This window comes from Podarcis pityusensis, assembly GCF_964106645.2.
Source record: "Podarcis pityusensis genome assembly, chromosome: 1".
NCBI classification, from domain to species: Eukaryota; Metazoa; Chordata; class Lepidosauria; order Squamata; family Lacertidae; genus Podarcis; species Podarcis pityusensis.
Window position 1 is genome coordinate 91,195,909 of NC_138028.1, and position 17,259 is coordinate 91,213,167.

General features: G+C 47.0%; 1 protein-coding gene and 1 long non-coding RNA gene across 2 annotated transcripts in view; one reads left to right on the forward strand and one right to left on the reverse strand.

Annotated features, from left to right (window-relative positions):
• The window catches only part of LOC308479250, a 199,777-nt gene that overhangs the window by 90,517 nt on the left and 92,001 nt on the right, over window positions 1-17,259 (reverse strand). The gene's annotated exons all lie outside the window — the stretch shown is intronic.
• Window positions 648-10,482, forward strand: INHBB (inhibin subunit beta B). The gene is made up of 2 exons (XM_080981192.1): window positions 648-2,657; window positions 7,610-10,482. The coding sequence occupies exons 1-2, from the start codon at window positions 2,243-2,245 to the stop codon at window positions 8,383-8,385; spliced, it is 1,191 nt and encodes a 396-aa protein (XP_080837318.1). The 5' UTR covers window positions 648-2,242; the 3' UTR covers window positions 8,386-10,482.

Sequence of the window (17,259 nt, forward strand, 5' to 3'; positions counted from 1 at the left end):
ATAAGCCCGAGGCAGCATGGCCCACGAGATCAGGGGGCTTGTATACCATAAGAAACTGTTTTAGGTTCTGAAAGTGCCACGGATCTCTTCCACGTTTTAGCCACCCCTTTGGGCATGATCTCAGCGATCGGAGCAATAAATCTGCTAGCACATTTGCAAAGCTAAGCAGCGTCAGGTATGGTTTCAAACTGGATGGGGAATCTCGTGTTGAGATTTCTTGGACTAGCTGACCCTCAGGATCCCTTGCAACTCCACAATTACCTGATTCTATGATTCTGACAGCCCTGCAAGGTAGGCTAGTGCTGTTGCCGCTCCCCATATCGCACAGAGAGGACCCTGAAAGGGGAGGGCGAATGCGGCATGCCCGAGACCACCTCGCTTCGACTGAGCTGGAGTTTCAGCCAGAGACATCGCAGCTCATGCTCTCAACCACCGCGCCATTCACCGGCTAATTAGTTTAATTGCGCTGCTGCTAACTTTATCCGGATTCCTCCTTTTCGCTGGCAATGAGTGTTGGACAATGAGTGTTCCACGTAATATCCTTCTCTCCCTCTCAGTATTGAAGGGCTGTCGCGGGGGTGAGGTGGGTGGGGGCGTAGTTAAAGGAACCAGCATAGTTAATATTTCCACATCAGGAAGTTGCTGCTGCAGAAGCCTGCAGGCGAAAATGCTTAATCTCGACAGTGCAGAGCCTGTGGCGCCTAGTCTGTTATAGGTTGGAGATCCCACGTGGTTTTAACTTCTGTATAAAAGTTTCTGTAGAAAAGTGGCCCAATGTTGTGATTTGGCAGGTCAAAAAGAAAGAAAGAAAAGAAAAGAAAAAGAAAGAAAGAAGGAAGGGGGGGGGGGTTTAAACCCGTCGCCAGGAGATTAGAGGCAGATAAGCGAGGGAGAACAAGGCGCTTCTCCAACCGAGACCTTCCACTTGGCGATCGGAGGCGGAACGTCAGGTTCAGGAGCTGGAGAGAGAGAGAGAATAAAACACAAGAAGGCACAGGCAAAGATCAACAGCGGCAGGAAGGCAGCGCGGTGGGTCTGCCTTTTTACTCACGAGAAGCCCAGTGCCAAATAACAAGAAGGGCGGGATTTGCTGAATGCGAAGGAAAGCCTGAACAGACGGCTACTTTGAAGCAGGACCTGCTGACTTCGATTTCCAGTCGCTTCTGGAGCTTTTCTTGCCCGCTTTCTTCCGGGGCTTTAAACACTACTACTACTATTACTACTTGCATGTTTTTTTATTTAACTGTTTTAATGTGGACAGCTGCATGATCGCGGGATCTCCAGAAAGGGCCCCCCTCGGCTGGGCTGGAGCCCCAACTTGACCCCCCTCCCGCAAAAGAGGGGAAAGTGTGGGGGAGAGGGAGTACCCGCCTTTGTGGATCGGACTGAGTGTCCCCCCCCCCCCGCGCGCGCCGCCGCCTTCCCCTCCCCTCCTCCTCCTGCGCGCTGCCCGCTCTTGGCTTTCAGGTTAACTTCGCTTTGCCAGAGGCGGGCGAACCGAGGCTGCGGCGGCGGGCGCGGAAGGGAGAGCTAGCGAGCGAGCTAGGCAGGGCGCGCGCTACCCGCGCCGAAGGAGACGCGGCCGCGGAGCGCAACGAGGGACCGCTTGCTTCGCGCGGACGAGAGTTGGCTCGCTTCCCCTTCTCCCCCCCCCCCCCAGCCTTGTGGCAAAGGGAACAGAGGGAGGCACCGCTGCCGGGAGTGCGCCCAGCTCGCCGCGATAAATTGGATTGACTCTCTCAAGCTGCCCAGTTGATCCTCCGCGCCACCCCTCCCCCCTCCCCTCTGGCCTTCCGATGACTCTGGACTAAGACAGATCGCCCTCCTCCCCACCCACCCCCGGTGTCCGCACTCCCCCCACCCCTCTTTTTCCTTTTTGGCTGGACTCTGCGCGAGCTGGAGGCGAACAAACTGAAACCATGAAGCAGGAGCTGTCGCCTTCGGAGATGCCCGCTGGCAACTGACCGCCGGGAGGCCACCGGGGGACTCGGGCTCTCCGGGATCGCACCCTCTCCGCCCGCCCCCCGCCCTGCCGCTCTCGGCGGACCGGCAACCAACTTGCCGCCTTGCCTCCCGCCGACCTGCTCCCTGGCTGGCCAGCCGAGGGGGACGCCCGGATCCGGCTCGCCGGCCTCCCCCTGTCCTCCCCAACATAGCGCCCCCTTGAGCTCCGCGCACCCCTCTCGGGCGCTCGCCGGCTCGGATCGCCGCGCCGCCGCGCCGGACCTGCCTGGAGCTCGGCATGGACGGGGCGGCTCGGAGGGGGGCCCTGGCCGCGCTGCTGCTGCTCCTGCTGCTGGCCGCCTGCTGGCTGGTGCTGGGCGCCGGTGCCTCGCCGACCCCTCCCGGAGCCGCCCCGCAGCAGGACACTTGCACCTCGTGCGGCTTCCGGCGGCCTCCCGAGGAGCGCGGGGCCGTGGACGGCGATTTCCTGGAGGCCGTCAAGCGGCACATCCTGAGCCGCCTCCAGATGCGAGAGCGGCCCAACATCACCCACGCCGTGCCCAAGGCGGCCATGGTCACGGCGCTGCGCAAGCTGCACGCCGGGAAGGTGCGCGACGACGGCCGCGTCGAGATCCCCAGCCTGGACGGCCAGGCGAGCGGCGGCCCCGCGGCGCACGAGCAGCTCTCCGAGATCATCAGCTTCGCCGAGACAGGTGGGCCTGCCGCGCGTCGACCTAGCCCGCTTTGACCTCTTTGCCCTCCGCGCCCATCACCTACCTTCCTCGGTCTGTATGCCCTAAGCATCCAGTCTTCCACCCCCAGCAGTTTCTTGACCTCCAGCAAACCCTTCTTGGCCTCCCACCCAGGCACATGTCCCCGCCCCGCACCTTGCAACCTTGAAGTTAAACATTTCTGTTTTGGACGCAGTTTGTCCAATCCAGCACTACCCGCCCAATCTATCCTGTCGTATCCGTTTTCCTTCTTTTGCCGATTACTTTCTGTTAGCTCGTTTGTTGTTTAGTCGTTTAGTCGTGTCCGACTCTTCGTGACCCCATGGACCAGAGCACGCCAGGCACTCCTGTCTTCCACTGCCTCTCGCAGTTTGGTCAAACTCATGCTGGTAGCTTCGAGAACACTGTCCAACCACCTCGTCCTCTGTCGTCCCCTTCTCCTTGTGCCCTCCATCTTTCCCAACATCAGGGTCTTTCCCAAGGAGTCTTTTCTTCTCATGAGGTGGCCAAAGTACTGGAGCCTCAGCTTCAGGATCCGTCCTTCCAGTGAGCACTCAGGGCTGATTTCCTTAAGAATGGATAGGTTTGATCTTCTTGCAGTCCATGGGACTCTCAAGAGTCTCCTCCAGCACCATAATTCAAAAGCATCAATTCTTCGGAGATCAGCCTACTTTATGGTCCAGCTCTCACTTCCATACATCACTACTGGGAAAACCATGGCTTTAACTATACGGACCTTTGTTGGCAAGGTGATGTCTCTGCTTTGTTAGCTCACTAGCACCCCATTAATTTATTTGCCCTGCAGGCCAGATTCCTGCCTCACTGGTTTTTATGTAAATCTCATTCTTGCCTTCATCCCTTCATTTGTTAGCTTGTCATGTAGATCTAGTCATTGTCTCTTTGGTGTACATCACCCTTCTAGACCAGGGGCGCATCCCTCTCACTTACCTTGTTTATTCATCTGCATTAGCTGCTACACTCTGTGCTCTCCTTCACTTTACTGGTCCTTATTCCAGCACATCTACTGTGCCAGCTCATTCACCCATCCAGCTAAGAAGAGCCTTTCCTTCCCCAGACTTATACTTCCATGTAGGGTACTCTCAGGCACCTCTCCTATACTCACATGGGTATATCCTTCCCACGACCCATTCACTATCTCTCATGCCACCCATCTCTTCTTATCCACCTCCTTATCTGTTCCTTACCCACACACTCCATTTTCTAGTGTCCTATGGGATAGTTACTCTTCCATCCCTAACATTGTGTGACTTCTTCTCTTCATCCAGTAATCCATCCTCATACCTTTTTGCATCCATCCATCCTCCTAACTCACCCATGGATTCATCCCCTATGCTCACTTTCAATGCCAGTCAGGTACCTGTCACACATAGGCATCATTTTATATGCCTATTCAGTACACCCACCTATTTACCTTTCTACTAACATCCCACTCATTCAGTCACCTCCTTCCTCATCTCATTCAACCTCAGGTATATTCTTCTCTTCCTCCTTGCCATTCAAATCCTCTGCTGCACATACCTGTCCAACCCATGTCATCTAATCCCCTTTGTTGACCTACACTCTCCATGTATTCTAAATCTTATGATCTTGCATACAGTACCCACTTGGTGATCCCATCCATCCATCCATCCATCCATCCACTATATATCATGTTGAGTTTTATATGCACCCATCTATCCTTAAACCTATCACATACCTCTTTATTGTTTTCTATTTCCTTATTCCATACTCATCCATTCACACACACTTTCAAACCATGCATAGTAGTGAATTGGTACTGAACCAGCCCATTTATTTATTTCCCACAAATCTACTGTATACAGTCACCCCTGTTGTATTTGCCCATGCACTATAATTGCCACATATGACACATTCATCAACAATATCTGTTCAACTTAATCTCAGTTTCTTGTAACATCAATTTTGCTACTTTTGGTACTATGCCTCTCCATGGTTCTTTAATGGTAAGCTAGTCTTTATAGCATTGCCTCCATCCATCCACCATTCCTAGTTTAGTCAATCTAAGTTTGGTTCTGAAACAGTCATTTCATCATTCTCAGGCTGATTTTCACTCATCTATCTAAAATGTCATAAGTATCTCCTCTCCATCTTCTTTATCCACCCATCCTATCAACTTGAGCAAGATGCTCTTGCTCAGTAACCTACCCTATACCATATCTCCTTTGGTATCCCTAACTACAGAAGTGTAGATTTTCTTTTTAATGTATGCTTCTTCAGTTAGGTACTACAGCTTGTTAGCTGGTCTACCAGAATGCTTTAGTTTCTCTCTGTCTACCTCTAAGCTTCTCCACCAATGCATACAACAGATTGTCATTTTCGAACTGTTTTTACAGTATAACCTGAGGGTTCATTGGAAGCTTATTAGGGAATTATCAGTGAAGTTCAGCAGTGGTGAACAAGCTTTCATTCCTCACAGAATGCAGCCACAGTGTTTAAAGCTACATTCTCAGTTTGTCTAGGGCTGGGCTGGGAAAGCTTAGTTGGTCCAGAAGTTCTATCCTTTATGACCCATCTGATGAGAGTTGGTATCAAACAGCATCAGGAGGGTCACTGATTCCCCATCCCTAACTGTGCCCACACGGGCTGAGTTTTTGCAAGGCATGTGCCCCTAAATTCATTTCCACGTGCTAGTAATCTATGGCAGATAGCCAGGAATCTTTTCAGCAGACCACGTGACATGGGACAGGTTCCATTAAGGTAGAAAGTCCAAAAACTGCTGTAAGAGCTGCAGGTTCAGGGGAGAGGATAGCTGAATGGATGAAGAGACGTGCTGCAAGAATAGATAGGTGGACGGTGGATGGCTCTATTAAACCCATTAGTTCTCTTTCTCTTTCTCCCTCTTTCACTTCATTTATTACTTTCTCTTTATCACCATCAAAAATACTTGGCTTGTGTGTTTTGCTTGTCCATTACTTGCTTACTATATTTACAAGTTTCCAAGCTGCATGCAGGTCAAGAGCTATGCTTTGGATGCCTAGAGGACAAGGGAGGTGGCTTTCCAGAGGCTGTTCAGCTCCAACTCCCAGCTGCTCCAGCCAGCATGGCCAGGAGTCCGAGAAGATGGGAGTTAGAGTCCAACAACACCTGAAAGGTCACTAGTTCCCTATCCCTGCTTTAGGGTGTAGGAAGCCCAGTGGTGTGGCACTGAGACACATACAATAATTCATATGGTGTACAAGGTGTTCTTTCTGCCAGGGTCCCAGAAAGCACATGATAAGAATAAATGCTCATTTGAAATGATAAAGTACTATGAGAAGATCACAAGAACTCAATGATTAGGAGCAGCTGAAGCTGTCTTACACTGAGTCAGACTATTAACTCACTATTGTTGATACTGGCAGTGGCTGTCTAGAGCTTCATACAGGGGACATTCCCAGCCCCACCTGGAGATGCTGAGGACTGGACCTGAGATCTTCTGTACGCAAAGCTCAACCACCCAGCTAATTGTGCCTTCCCTTTTGGGCCAGATTTAAATGGCACTGTAACAAGGATTCAGTAGTTCTAGATGACAATGGCAGTGCTGAGGTTTCTATTTCTGGTATACTGGATGAAATGGAATTGAATGAAGAATATTGGGTGAAGCCATGATTGGACCAATCCTGTGCATGCCTATTTAGAAATCAGTCCTGCTGAGTTCAATGGCACTTTCCTAGGTAAGTGTGCATAGGATTATAACCACAGGGGTCAGAAAGGTTTAGGTTAAGAGATGTCAGTGACATGTTTGACAGCTCCTCCCATTTATTGTTCATATTATAAAAAATAAAAGTACAAATGAGAAGGTAGCAGCCAAATGCTGTAGCATTTGTTTTTTGACTTTTCATAGAATTATAGAATTGGAAGGGACCGTGAGTGTCATCTAGTCCAACTCCTTGCAATGCAGGAATATTTCACCCCATGTGGGGCTTGAACCCACAACCCTGAGATTAAGAGTCTCATGCTCTACTGAGTTATTTCTTCCATGAAGAGATACTGGGCACAAGTCAGCATTGCTTAGCTCACTGAGCAATATTAGTGGGATTTGTAATAAGTCATTATGCTTGGGGTGTACGCTTGGTACCTGTGGTAAACACACACACACACACACACACACACACACACACACACACACACAACATTAACTTTTCCAGGAGCAGTAGAGGCTGACCCATTAGTTGAATGGGGCACTGCACCAATAGCCTCCATCTTCCCTCAGGCAGCACCTATTTGCCTGCCAGTCCATGGATGGCATTGCATGTCAACTTTCTGGCTGCTGCTAGCTGGTGTGGGTGCCTAGAACCTGTCCCCTGACACCTAGTTATGTATGTTCATGAAGTATGTTTGTATGGTATAGCATGTCTCCACCTGCAGTTCAGGACTGGGCAGTCCAGATAGACACTGATTTATACTTCAGTAAGAAGGTGGCCTTAGTTAACTGGACTAGTTAAGAGCCAATATTTCCCAAGGATCATGGGGCTGCTGGGTGAGATTACAGCACATCTAAATTGTAACCAAATCCTTTCTCTGCAAAATGTTCTCTGATTGTTAGCCAGGCCAACACTTAAAAAAACACGCCACTAATTAGCACTTATCCAGGTGCTCACAGAGTTCCTTTCATGGCTCTCAATCTCTCTGACCTTAATTGTTGATTTCTAAGGATCTGGTATTTTTTTCACCTATAGCCTGATTAGTTTCTCTCTGGGAACTCACTTAGCAATGGGTTTATAAATACTGACTCAGCTGCCAAGCTCACTTTGCAATTTACACTTATCCATTTACCTTTGGTCATTTTATTTATTTACATTATTATTACCTTTTTTGGCATATAGTAATTTGCTGCGGATATTTCCTTTAAAAGCAAAGCAAAGCAGCACACCTTTTTGAACTTAACGGCATTTCTTCCCCTTGCATCTTAGATGACCTGGCTTCCTCTCGAGTGCGCCTCTATTTCTTCATTTCCAACGAAGGGAATCGGAACTTGTTTGTGGTTCAAGCCAACCTGTGGCTTTACTTGAAGCTGCTTCCATATGTCTTGGAGAAAGGCAGCCGGCGGAAAGTAAGAGTCAAAGTGTATTTCCAAGACCCGGACACTAGCAGCAAGTGGAATGTGGTTGAAAAGAAAGTTGATCTCAAAAGAAGTGGCTGGCACACATTTCCCATGACAGAACCAATCCAGGCTCTGTTTGAGAAAGGGGAAAGAAGACTGAACTTGGATGTTCAGTGCGAAGGCTGCGAAGAGTATTCAGTGCTGCCAATTTATGTGGACCCCGGGGACGAGTCTCACCGGCCTTTTTTAGTGGTGCAAGCCCGCTTGGCTGACAACAAGCACAGAATCCGGAAAAGAGGCCTGGAGTGTGATGGCAGGACCAATTTATGTTGCAGGCAACAGTTTTTCATTGACTTTAGACTCATTGGATGGAATGACTGGATCATAGCGCCACATGGTTACAATGGGAATTACTGTGAAGGGAGCTGCCCGGCCTATTTGGCTGGCGTCCCGGGCTCGGCTTCCTCTTTTCACACCGCAGTGGTGAATCAGTACCGCATGCGAGGGCTGAACCCAGGCACTGTGAACTCCTGTTGCATCCCGACCAAACTTAGCTCGATATCCATGCTGTACTTTGATGACGAATACAACATCGTGAAGAGGGACGTTCCCAATATGATTGTGGAAGAATGTGGTTGCGCCTGATTTGGGGAAGGGGTGTGTTTGACAAGGGACAGGAGGTCTAGGACATTCCCATACAGAAATGGAATTAGAAGGGTGGTTTTTGCTGCATATTCTTCCAGGCATGGATGTTTAATATATATATATAAAATCACTGCAGACAGGCAACAGCGGCAAGGAGCAGAGATTACAACAGCAGCAAAGATATGTGTATTGTTTCACTCTGTTGTCAGGGCCGTGGCAGTTCATGGTTCTCGGACACTAAACTATGCTACCACTTATAGACTAATGCTATGAAGTACCTTAATCCCACCCACACACCCAAGGACACAAAGCACACACACACAGAGAGAGAGAGAGAGAGAGAGAGTGATACACACAAACACACACGGTTGCATGATGCAGATTGGAGGACAGAAGCAAGTTTAAACAAAGAAAAGAAAGGGAGTTAAATGTCTGCCAGTGATTAAAAAACAATACAGTGGGCCGATAGCCATTTCATCTGTCAGCCAGCCAGCCATGTGTTTAGAATGAAACCACAGGGAAGCACAAAAAAGAGAAAACAGTCTAATATATTCGCATACGCAGGTATTTAAGTGACCAAACGACCAACCTTCACCTCTAAGGTCTAAAAAAAAGGGAAGGAGTAGCAGGCTACCTGATTTACAGCATGATGAGCCCTTCCTCTTGAGGTTAAACATAATGTGTATATATATATATTTTTAAAGAAATCACAAATGGCCTATAGCACTTCCAGAGTAGAATATTGCTACGAGAGAAATATACTTAAGCAAGTACCATGAGCTTAATATAATCACAGTTGCTGTATTCTTCTGAATGGTATGTTGGCATGATTCCATGCTTTTAACGGGCTATGAGATACTCCCATCCTCACCCCACGTGGGATCGGTATCCTGGCCGCATCATCTCAAAAAGGGCTTGGGTCCATCCTGTCCCCATTTTTTGTTCGCTATTCATCTCAACAGTCTTCACCTTCTCAGAACATCGGCGACATCAAAAGTTGCAGCTTGTGTCCCGCGTCAGGGGAATCAGCAAGAGCAGGCTTGGAGCGGCTGGGGAGGAGTAACAGGGAGAAGAGGAAACGGATGGTGGTGGTGATGATTTATAGCCACACAGTGGATACATTTTGAGGGAGTGTATGCGGGTGTGGAAATGCAAGGCGTTTTGTAACGGTTGAGGAACATTGGAGAAGACTTGTGGATGGGTGGGGGGGGGGGACGAGAGTGGGGAGAGGGGTTTTTTAATTTAAAAAAACCCCTTCCTAGAATATGTCAAGGATGGCTGCAGAGCTCAAACCCCACCCCCATGCTACAGCATAGCACTCGCAAACTGCTTGAATGCACATTATTATAGCACTTGCAGATTTCAATGCCTTGAATGGTTGGGACTTGATGGTGCACTTCTCTTTGCTCACTTATCTCTAGGTTAAAAACAAGTGCCGCATGAGCTATGCAATTTTTTAAAAAGTGTTGACCCGTACTAGACAAAACTGGACTGAAATGAGATGACTTTTTAATATTTTTTTTATACTTGAAATTAAATCTTTTGCTTCTTTTTTTTTAAAAAGCGAATGATCGCTTTTCATGTTTGCACTGATGTAGTTGCACGACTTAGTCAAGAGAAAACTGCCATTTGAAGAAGGAAAAAGGTTATTTTTATAGCAGCAATAATAATGATGATGATGATGATGAACACAGCGAAATGTATTATACATAAGATTTTGGAACCAAAGAGGCCAACATATTAATTGTAATTTTTATCAGATGGCAAGGTCATCATATATCTATATATCATGTAATGATACTGAATACTCTGCTGTGAGGCCTACCAATTTTTTTTCAGGGTACAAAATTGATTCTGTGACATTTGGGTCAGTGTCTTTTCTATACCAACAACACATAGCAGACGAGATGTGCATCCTTTAAAAAAGAAGAAGAAGAAAGAAAGAAAACCCCAGTTGTTGTTTATTTAATAAAGTCCCTTATAGGTTCTGTTCCATAATAATTTAAATACAAAACAACTTTCACTTAGATTTTGCTGTCAGAGTATTTTACATTTGTGTACAGTTTAAGTAAATAAAATGGAGCGAGAGAGAAAAAACAGTTTGAGGGCTGCGGCAGCTTCTTGCAATTTTCCTGGCCTGTTTCAGAAACCCCTTTGTTACAAAGTCTATCCAGAGCTGGAGAGGACCAGAGCCTCATCACTGAAGACGCTTACATGCAATTGAAAGGGACCACGCATGCGTAACCGTTTGTTGGATAAGCCAAGGAGTGCAGGTGCAAGCCTCGTTCAATTCCACACATGATTAAAGTTAGGCACACACAATCTGGGGGCAGGTGCGACACAGCCGAGGGCCAAGATTAACTGGGAAGGAGTTTGCTTTTTTGCTCTCACCCTCCCTTTCAGAATATTCCTACAAATGCATCTTGTACCAAGACAATGGCCCATATGAGCTGGGCTGGTGGTTTTTAAGCTGGTTACGTACAGGGAATGTGTTCTACCTTGGCTTGTTTGCTGTGGGACCCATGAGTGTCACCCACAGGATCTCTGCAGAGGGTGGTATGTGTGTAGTTTTGGAAAGCACAGTCAGTAGCTCAGCATGCTGGTCTCCCAGTCACCTTGTGTAGCCTGAGTGAATGCTTGGTGACCTGACTAGGGTGGTCACTTACAGGTGAAAAAGAGGAAATGAATCCCCCCTCAAAAGAGGACAAAACAACTATTGCCACCATCCAGATTTGCAAAAAAAAATTTCCAAATTCAATAGCTGCAAATGTAGAAATAATTATGCTAATTTGAGCAGAAATGCAGCACATCTCACCATAGCAGGGAAGGCTGTGTCCAGGTTACCTTTATGCCTACCTAGTCTGATGCCCACCTGCCGATGGGCAGCCTTAGGGTATCTGCTCGCCTCTTCTTACAGTTCTTCATCATGAAGCTTGACTTGGACCAGCTAGCATTCTGTTAAGTGGGACACAAGGCCACCCAAGTCTCCTGCCATGATGCAAGTCAAAGTTGGTAAGACTGGACACACTGTCTTCTAGGGGTGGTTGTGTGATATTGCAGTTGTTATTCTTCCTGAGTTAGTCCTGAACACATTCAGGTCAAGCCTGGGGTCCCCTGGAAAATCAATGGCCTATGCAATTTCTAGCCTTGAGGCAGCAGCTAGGATTTGTTCAGACATGTCATGTCTTACAGAGAGAGGGAGAGCTGAAAGGTACAGTGTCCATTTCCAGACTAGTACTGTACTAGCTATGGTGCAATCCAATGCAGGGCATTGGGGGTTTTCTCCTTAGTCACATGAACGCTATTACTTAGGGCTTGATCACCAAGCAAAATGCGACCTGTGTTTCTGTCTGCACTGCACAGTGTAGATAGTGGAACCGCTTGGCTTCTCCTCAGACTATACCAATAGCCAGGGAAGTCTGGCCTTCAGAATAAGGTGTAATCTTGCAGTCATTTCCTGTTTTGAATTATAACAACTGACTGTGATGCAGAGTAGGTAATTCTGTTGGTGCTATGCAGAATTAAGGCCTAACTGGACAAGGTAATGGGGACACTTAATCTGGACCTCTCAGTTTTTTACAGTTTAGGAAACAGCCACTGAAGTCAAACCCTCAATTTGTTTATGGGATCACAAACCGGGGGGGGGGGGGGGGCGTATTCCTTCCCTCCAGTGATATTTTCCCAATGAAAATTGCTTCCCCACTTTGTCTAAGTATATGAGAGTTTCTCCTGATGGGACAAAGAGCAGCCTTGAGGTAGGGGAGTTTCATTGGGGAAATAACTTACCCCTGCTATTCCCTGGAGTCATGGTCCTGATCTGAATCTGCTTTCCTTGGCCCCACCAAACAGCTGTTTCCTAAAATTTAAAGAGACAGGAAGTTCAGTGACAGATCTCTGTTGTCCCATCTACTTAGGCCATTAGAATAATAAAATCATAGAACTTGAGGGTCATCTAGTCCAATACTCCTATCTCAACATGTGGTCCCCCATCCAATTTGAAACCATCCAAGACTCTCCTTAGCTTTGCAAATGTGCTGGCAGTTTTATTACTGTACATGGTATTGTTCAATATCACTGTTTGCGCTGTCAGGGCCTTTAATCAGTGGTGCAGTTAGGCCATTTTAGGCTCTGGACTTAATGATCTTGGGATCCTCTCCCCATTTTTAGATGGTCAGAAATAGTACTTTGCTTACTTCAAAATAGGCACTGCTGTGTTTGGGGCCCTTCTGCTTATTTTGCTGAGTGGATTTCTAACCCACAAATCTTGCCTGGATGGCACCACTGCCTTTAATTTGCATTTCCATTTATTTATTGCACTTATAGCCTCCTTTCCCCCAAAGAGCTCAAGGTGGTGCACATGGTTCTCCCCATCTCATTTAATCCCCACAACAATCCTGTGAGGTAGGCTAAGCTGAGGGACAGTGACTGGCCCAAACTGACCCAGTGAACTTCATGACGGCTGAGTGGGGATTTGAACTCTGGTCTCCTGGGTCCTAGTTTGATACTCAGACCACTAGACCACACTGACTGTCTTTTAGTGCAGGCAGCTATTGAGTTAAGGCAGGTCTGCCTCCCACCACTCCTCTGCATCTGGCCAATCCATAACAATATAGCAGAAAACTTACTGGTCCTACAATGCATTAGCAACCATTCAAAATATACATTGGCAGCTGCAGTGTGTGAAATGCCAGATAGAGCACCACAAGATGCCTTAGTGTTCATGTGCATGAATGTACATGAATATGTGCAAGGGATAGGATGTGCCCACCCATTCAGATTTGAGACCTTGCACAACAATGTTAACCAGGGGGGAATTCTAACTTAAGAAGATGATACTTCAGCTATTCACAGGCAATTATGTAGTGTTAAGGACACAAAGAGGACAAAAAAAAGTTTTAATTTCGCATATACATTCAAGGGGTCTGAAATGGTGGTGATGGACCCAGAACAAGACCTTGGAGTCATAGTAAATAGCTCAGTGAAGATGTTGACCCAGTGTACAGCAGCTGTAAAAAATAAATAAATTCAAATTCCATGCTAGGGATCATTAGGAAAGGGATAATTAAGAGGTGGCATGATAGAGCAGGCTTCCTCAACCTTGGCCCTCCAGATGTTTTTGGCCTACAACTCCCATGATCCCTAGCTAGCAGGACCAGTGGTCAGGGATGGTGGGAATTGTAGTCTCAAAACATCTGGAGGGCCGAGTTTGAGGAAGCCTGTGAAAGAAATTCATCAAAGGATGCATGGTTTGGAGAAAGTGGCTAGAGATAAGTTTTTCTCCTTCTCTCATAACACTGGAACGAAACTGAATGCTGGAAGAATCAGGACACATAAAATAAAGTACTTCTTCGTGCATCACATTGTTAAACCACAGAAGTTGCTGCTACGGGATGCAGTGATGGCCACTGACCTAGACGGCTTTAAAAGGGGATTGGACAAATTCCCGTAGGGCTATCAATGCCTACTAGCTTTGATGGCTATGCTCTGGCTCCACAGCTGGAGGCAGCAATGCTTCTGAATACCAGTTGCTGAAAAGAGGGGAGGGGAGAGTTGCTGTTCTGTTCAAATCCTGCTTGTTACATGCATCTGTTTATCCACTGTGAGAGTAGGATGCTGGTCTAGACGGGTCATTGGACTGATCCACAGCTCTTCTTATGTTCTTATATGTTGTTCAGTTCCCAGCAGAGGTTTTTTCCATGGGAAATCCTTTTTTTCTTTCCTTCCTTCTCCTCTGCTTCTTTGCCCGCCACACTGATGCCCTCTGCTCCTGTGTACATGGAGGGTTGGGGAGGTCAGAATTGTGCTGCCTCCCATTTGTAATAAAAACAAACCCCTGTGTTGCAATGAGAACCAGTCACAGAAATATAGACACAACACGTAGGCTAATAACTGTTCAAGCATATATAATAGAATAATGATATCATTCAAAAAGTAGAAATAAATCTATTAGAGACTAGTGGTGCAGAACATCAAGCCATGTGTTCAAGATGGGCATCAAAGGTCAGTCTCACAGTGGTTATTCAAAGGTTTCAACAGAAGACGTCTCAAAAGTCTAAAAAGTAAAGTTTTCTCAATAGTTTTTCAAAAGTTTCAACGGAAGACGTCCCAAAAGTCTCAAGGACAGTGTTTCCGGAATGATACTACTGTTTTGTGATAGTCTTCATCAACTGAAAATACAATACAAAGCATACAACCAATGAATGATAACAGAATTGAGCTACCCGCATACACATTTGTAATAGGCATTCAAAAAATTAACAAAGAGATGCCAAGTCATGCAAATTCTCCAACTCATGCTCCATAAAATGTTTATATTTACCTTAAGTAACTCTGGTTTCTTGCTCATGCAGTCATGGAAACCTCCCTAAGACATGCCTGCATTTTAATTTTCTCAAATGCTCTCTGTCCATTTCTATCAACATGAAGACATACTGCCTCGGGGCCTGGAGATTTTAATTAAATATGAGTTGCTGGGACAAACAGTAGTAAAGGGCTGCTTCCTTCATGACCTGCTTACCAGACGCTTCTGACTGGCCATTGTTGCAAACAGAAGGCTGGACTAGGTGGCTTCTTTGCTCTTGACCAGCACCTGGCAATGGAAGTGAAGAGACCTGACTGGGTGAAGGAGGAGACTGACTTCAGCACACTTTTGGGTCCTTTAAAAGCGAGAAAGGGGCAGCAGAAGGGAGAGGAAGACATACACACACAAAAATGAGTCAAAGGCCAAATAAAAGTCAAATTGGCAGGTCACACTTCTTTCACTGGTTTAGATCAACACTAGATAGCACAACAGACAAGAACAGTTATAATATCTATCCAAAGTTTTGATTGACCCAGTAGTGTTAGGAACATGGAAAGCTGCCTTATACACAGTCAGGCTGTTGGGCCATCTAGCTCAGTATTGCCTACACGGACTGGCAGCTACTCTCCAGGGTTTCAGCAGTGGCTATTTTGCAGGTGTTTGTAGAGGTGCCAGGGATAAAACTTGGGATATGTACATGTACTGTCCTGTTGAGCTGTGATGCTCCTTCCCATGGGTGCAGCCAGGATTTTTGTGAGGGAGAGCAGGCCTTTTGTTGGGGAAGGGGGAGAACCTCAGTTTGCTATGTATTTTTATTGATCTTTATTGGGGGGGGGCAGCTGCCCCTCCCTGCCTCCCCTTTGGCTACGCCCATGTCTCCTCCTGAGCTACTTTCCATTTGATACCAGATGGAATTGAAAAGTGGTGATACTGTTGTCTCCATCACAGAAAAATTCAGCCCCACTTCGCCCCAGGCACACACTCTTTATCTTTCATCATTTATATTACTACTTCTCCAAGTCAGTAAATGCAAGCTCTGCAATTCAGCAGATGACTTACAATGAATGCTATACCAGCTTATCAGAGCTTGCAGGGCAGCAGCTGAAGAAGGAGCAAAAAGGGTTTTCTTGTGTGTGTGTTTCTTTGTGGCTGATTAGCTGCTCTCCCTGTGCAAAGGTCAGAGGGGGCAGGGTTTCTGTTGAGGCAGGTGATTAGCTGTGGGAGGAGCTTATCAGAGCTTGCACGGCAGCGGCGCGCGCAGTTTGATCCATCTTTTAGATTTAGGGGAGCTAGTCTCAAACGTTTGTTGGGGGAGACCTAGGTTTTTTGGGGGGGGAGTTATTTGTCCTGTCTTCACGCTTTTTATGATGGAGGACCGCTGTAGCCACCCCCAACGACACGTTCTCAAGATGGAGGGGGAGGGAACAGCTGCAGTCGCCTGCGGTTCCTGCGCAATGTTTGCCATCTTGCCAAAGGTTGCAGGCAGCTTTACCTGCAGCAATTGCATGTTGATTGCCCTCTTAGAAGACAAAGTCCAGCAACTGGAGGAACGTGTAGCTACGCTCCAAAGAATTAGAGAGCTGGAGCACTTCTTGGAAGCAACAGAGCACACCGTCTCCACCAAGGAGGAGACAGGGGACTCCCCTGAGAAGGAGGCTAGTTCACCAACACAGGAGCCAGATATATGGAGAAACGTGACTCAAAGAAGTAGGAGGCTCAGGGTTCACTCTGATTGTTTAGAAATACACAATCGCTTTGAGGTCCTCTCCCCTAGCATGGAAGACGAAGAGCAGACTCCATTTGAGGATCTCTCCCTCATTACAGTCGATCAGGTATATGAAGACGAGCAGCAAAGTCAGTCCTCAGGGAATGTGCAGCGACCTTGGAACGGACAGCTCACGGAAGAACCCCAACCAAACCTAAGAGGAGGCATGTAGTGGTGATAGGGGATTCCCTACTGAGGGGAACAGAAGCAGTGATCAGTGGGCCTGACAAGATGTCTCAGGAAGTGTGCTGTCTCCCCGGGGCTAAGATCCAAGATGTAACTGAACGACTGCAAGGAATCATAAAACCCACTGACAAATACCCCTTCCTCTTGGTTCATGTGGAACCAATGACACTGCAAGTAATAGCCTCCAGAAGATCAAAAGAGACTATGAGGCTCTGGGCAGGAAATTGAAGCAATTAAATGCACAAATTGTCATCTCATCTGTCCTCCCAGTTGAACGACGTGGCCCAGGGAGAGAGGGAAAAATAGTGGAAGTGAACAGCTGGCTTCGCAAATGGTGTAAACAGGAACGGTTTGGATTCTTAGATCACGGACTGCAGTTTCTTGAAGATGGACTTCTGGCAAGCGATGGGCTGCACCTCACAACGGTTGGGAGGAATGTTTTTGCCAAAAATCTCAGAAACTTCATCAGGAGGGCTTTAAACTGACTAATGTGGGGGAGGGAGACAGTGCTCCTGAAGGTAGGAGTCTATCAATTGATGAAGATGATCATCCAAATGTCATAGACCAAATGGAGCAAACAGCACGCAGACCTAGTGGTGGGAGGAAAAAATCCTTAAATAAG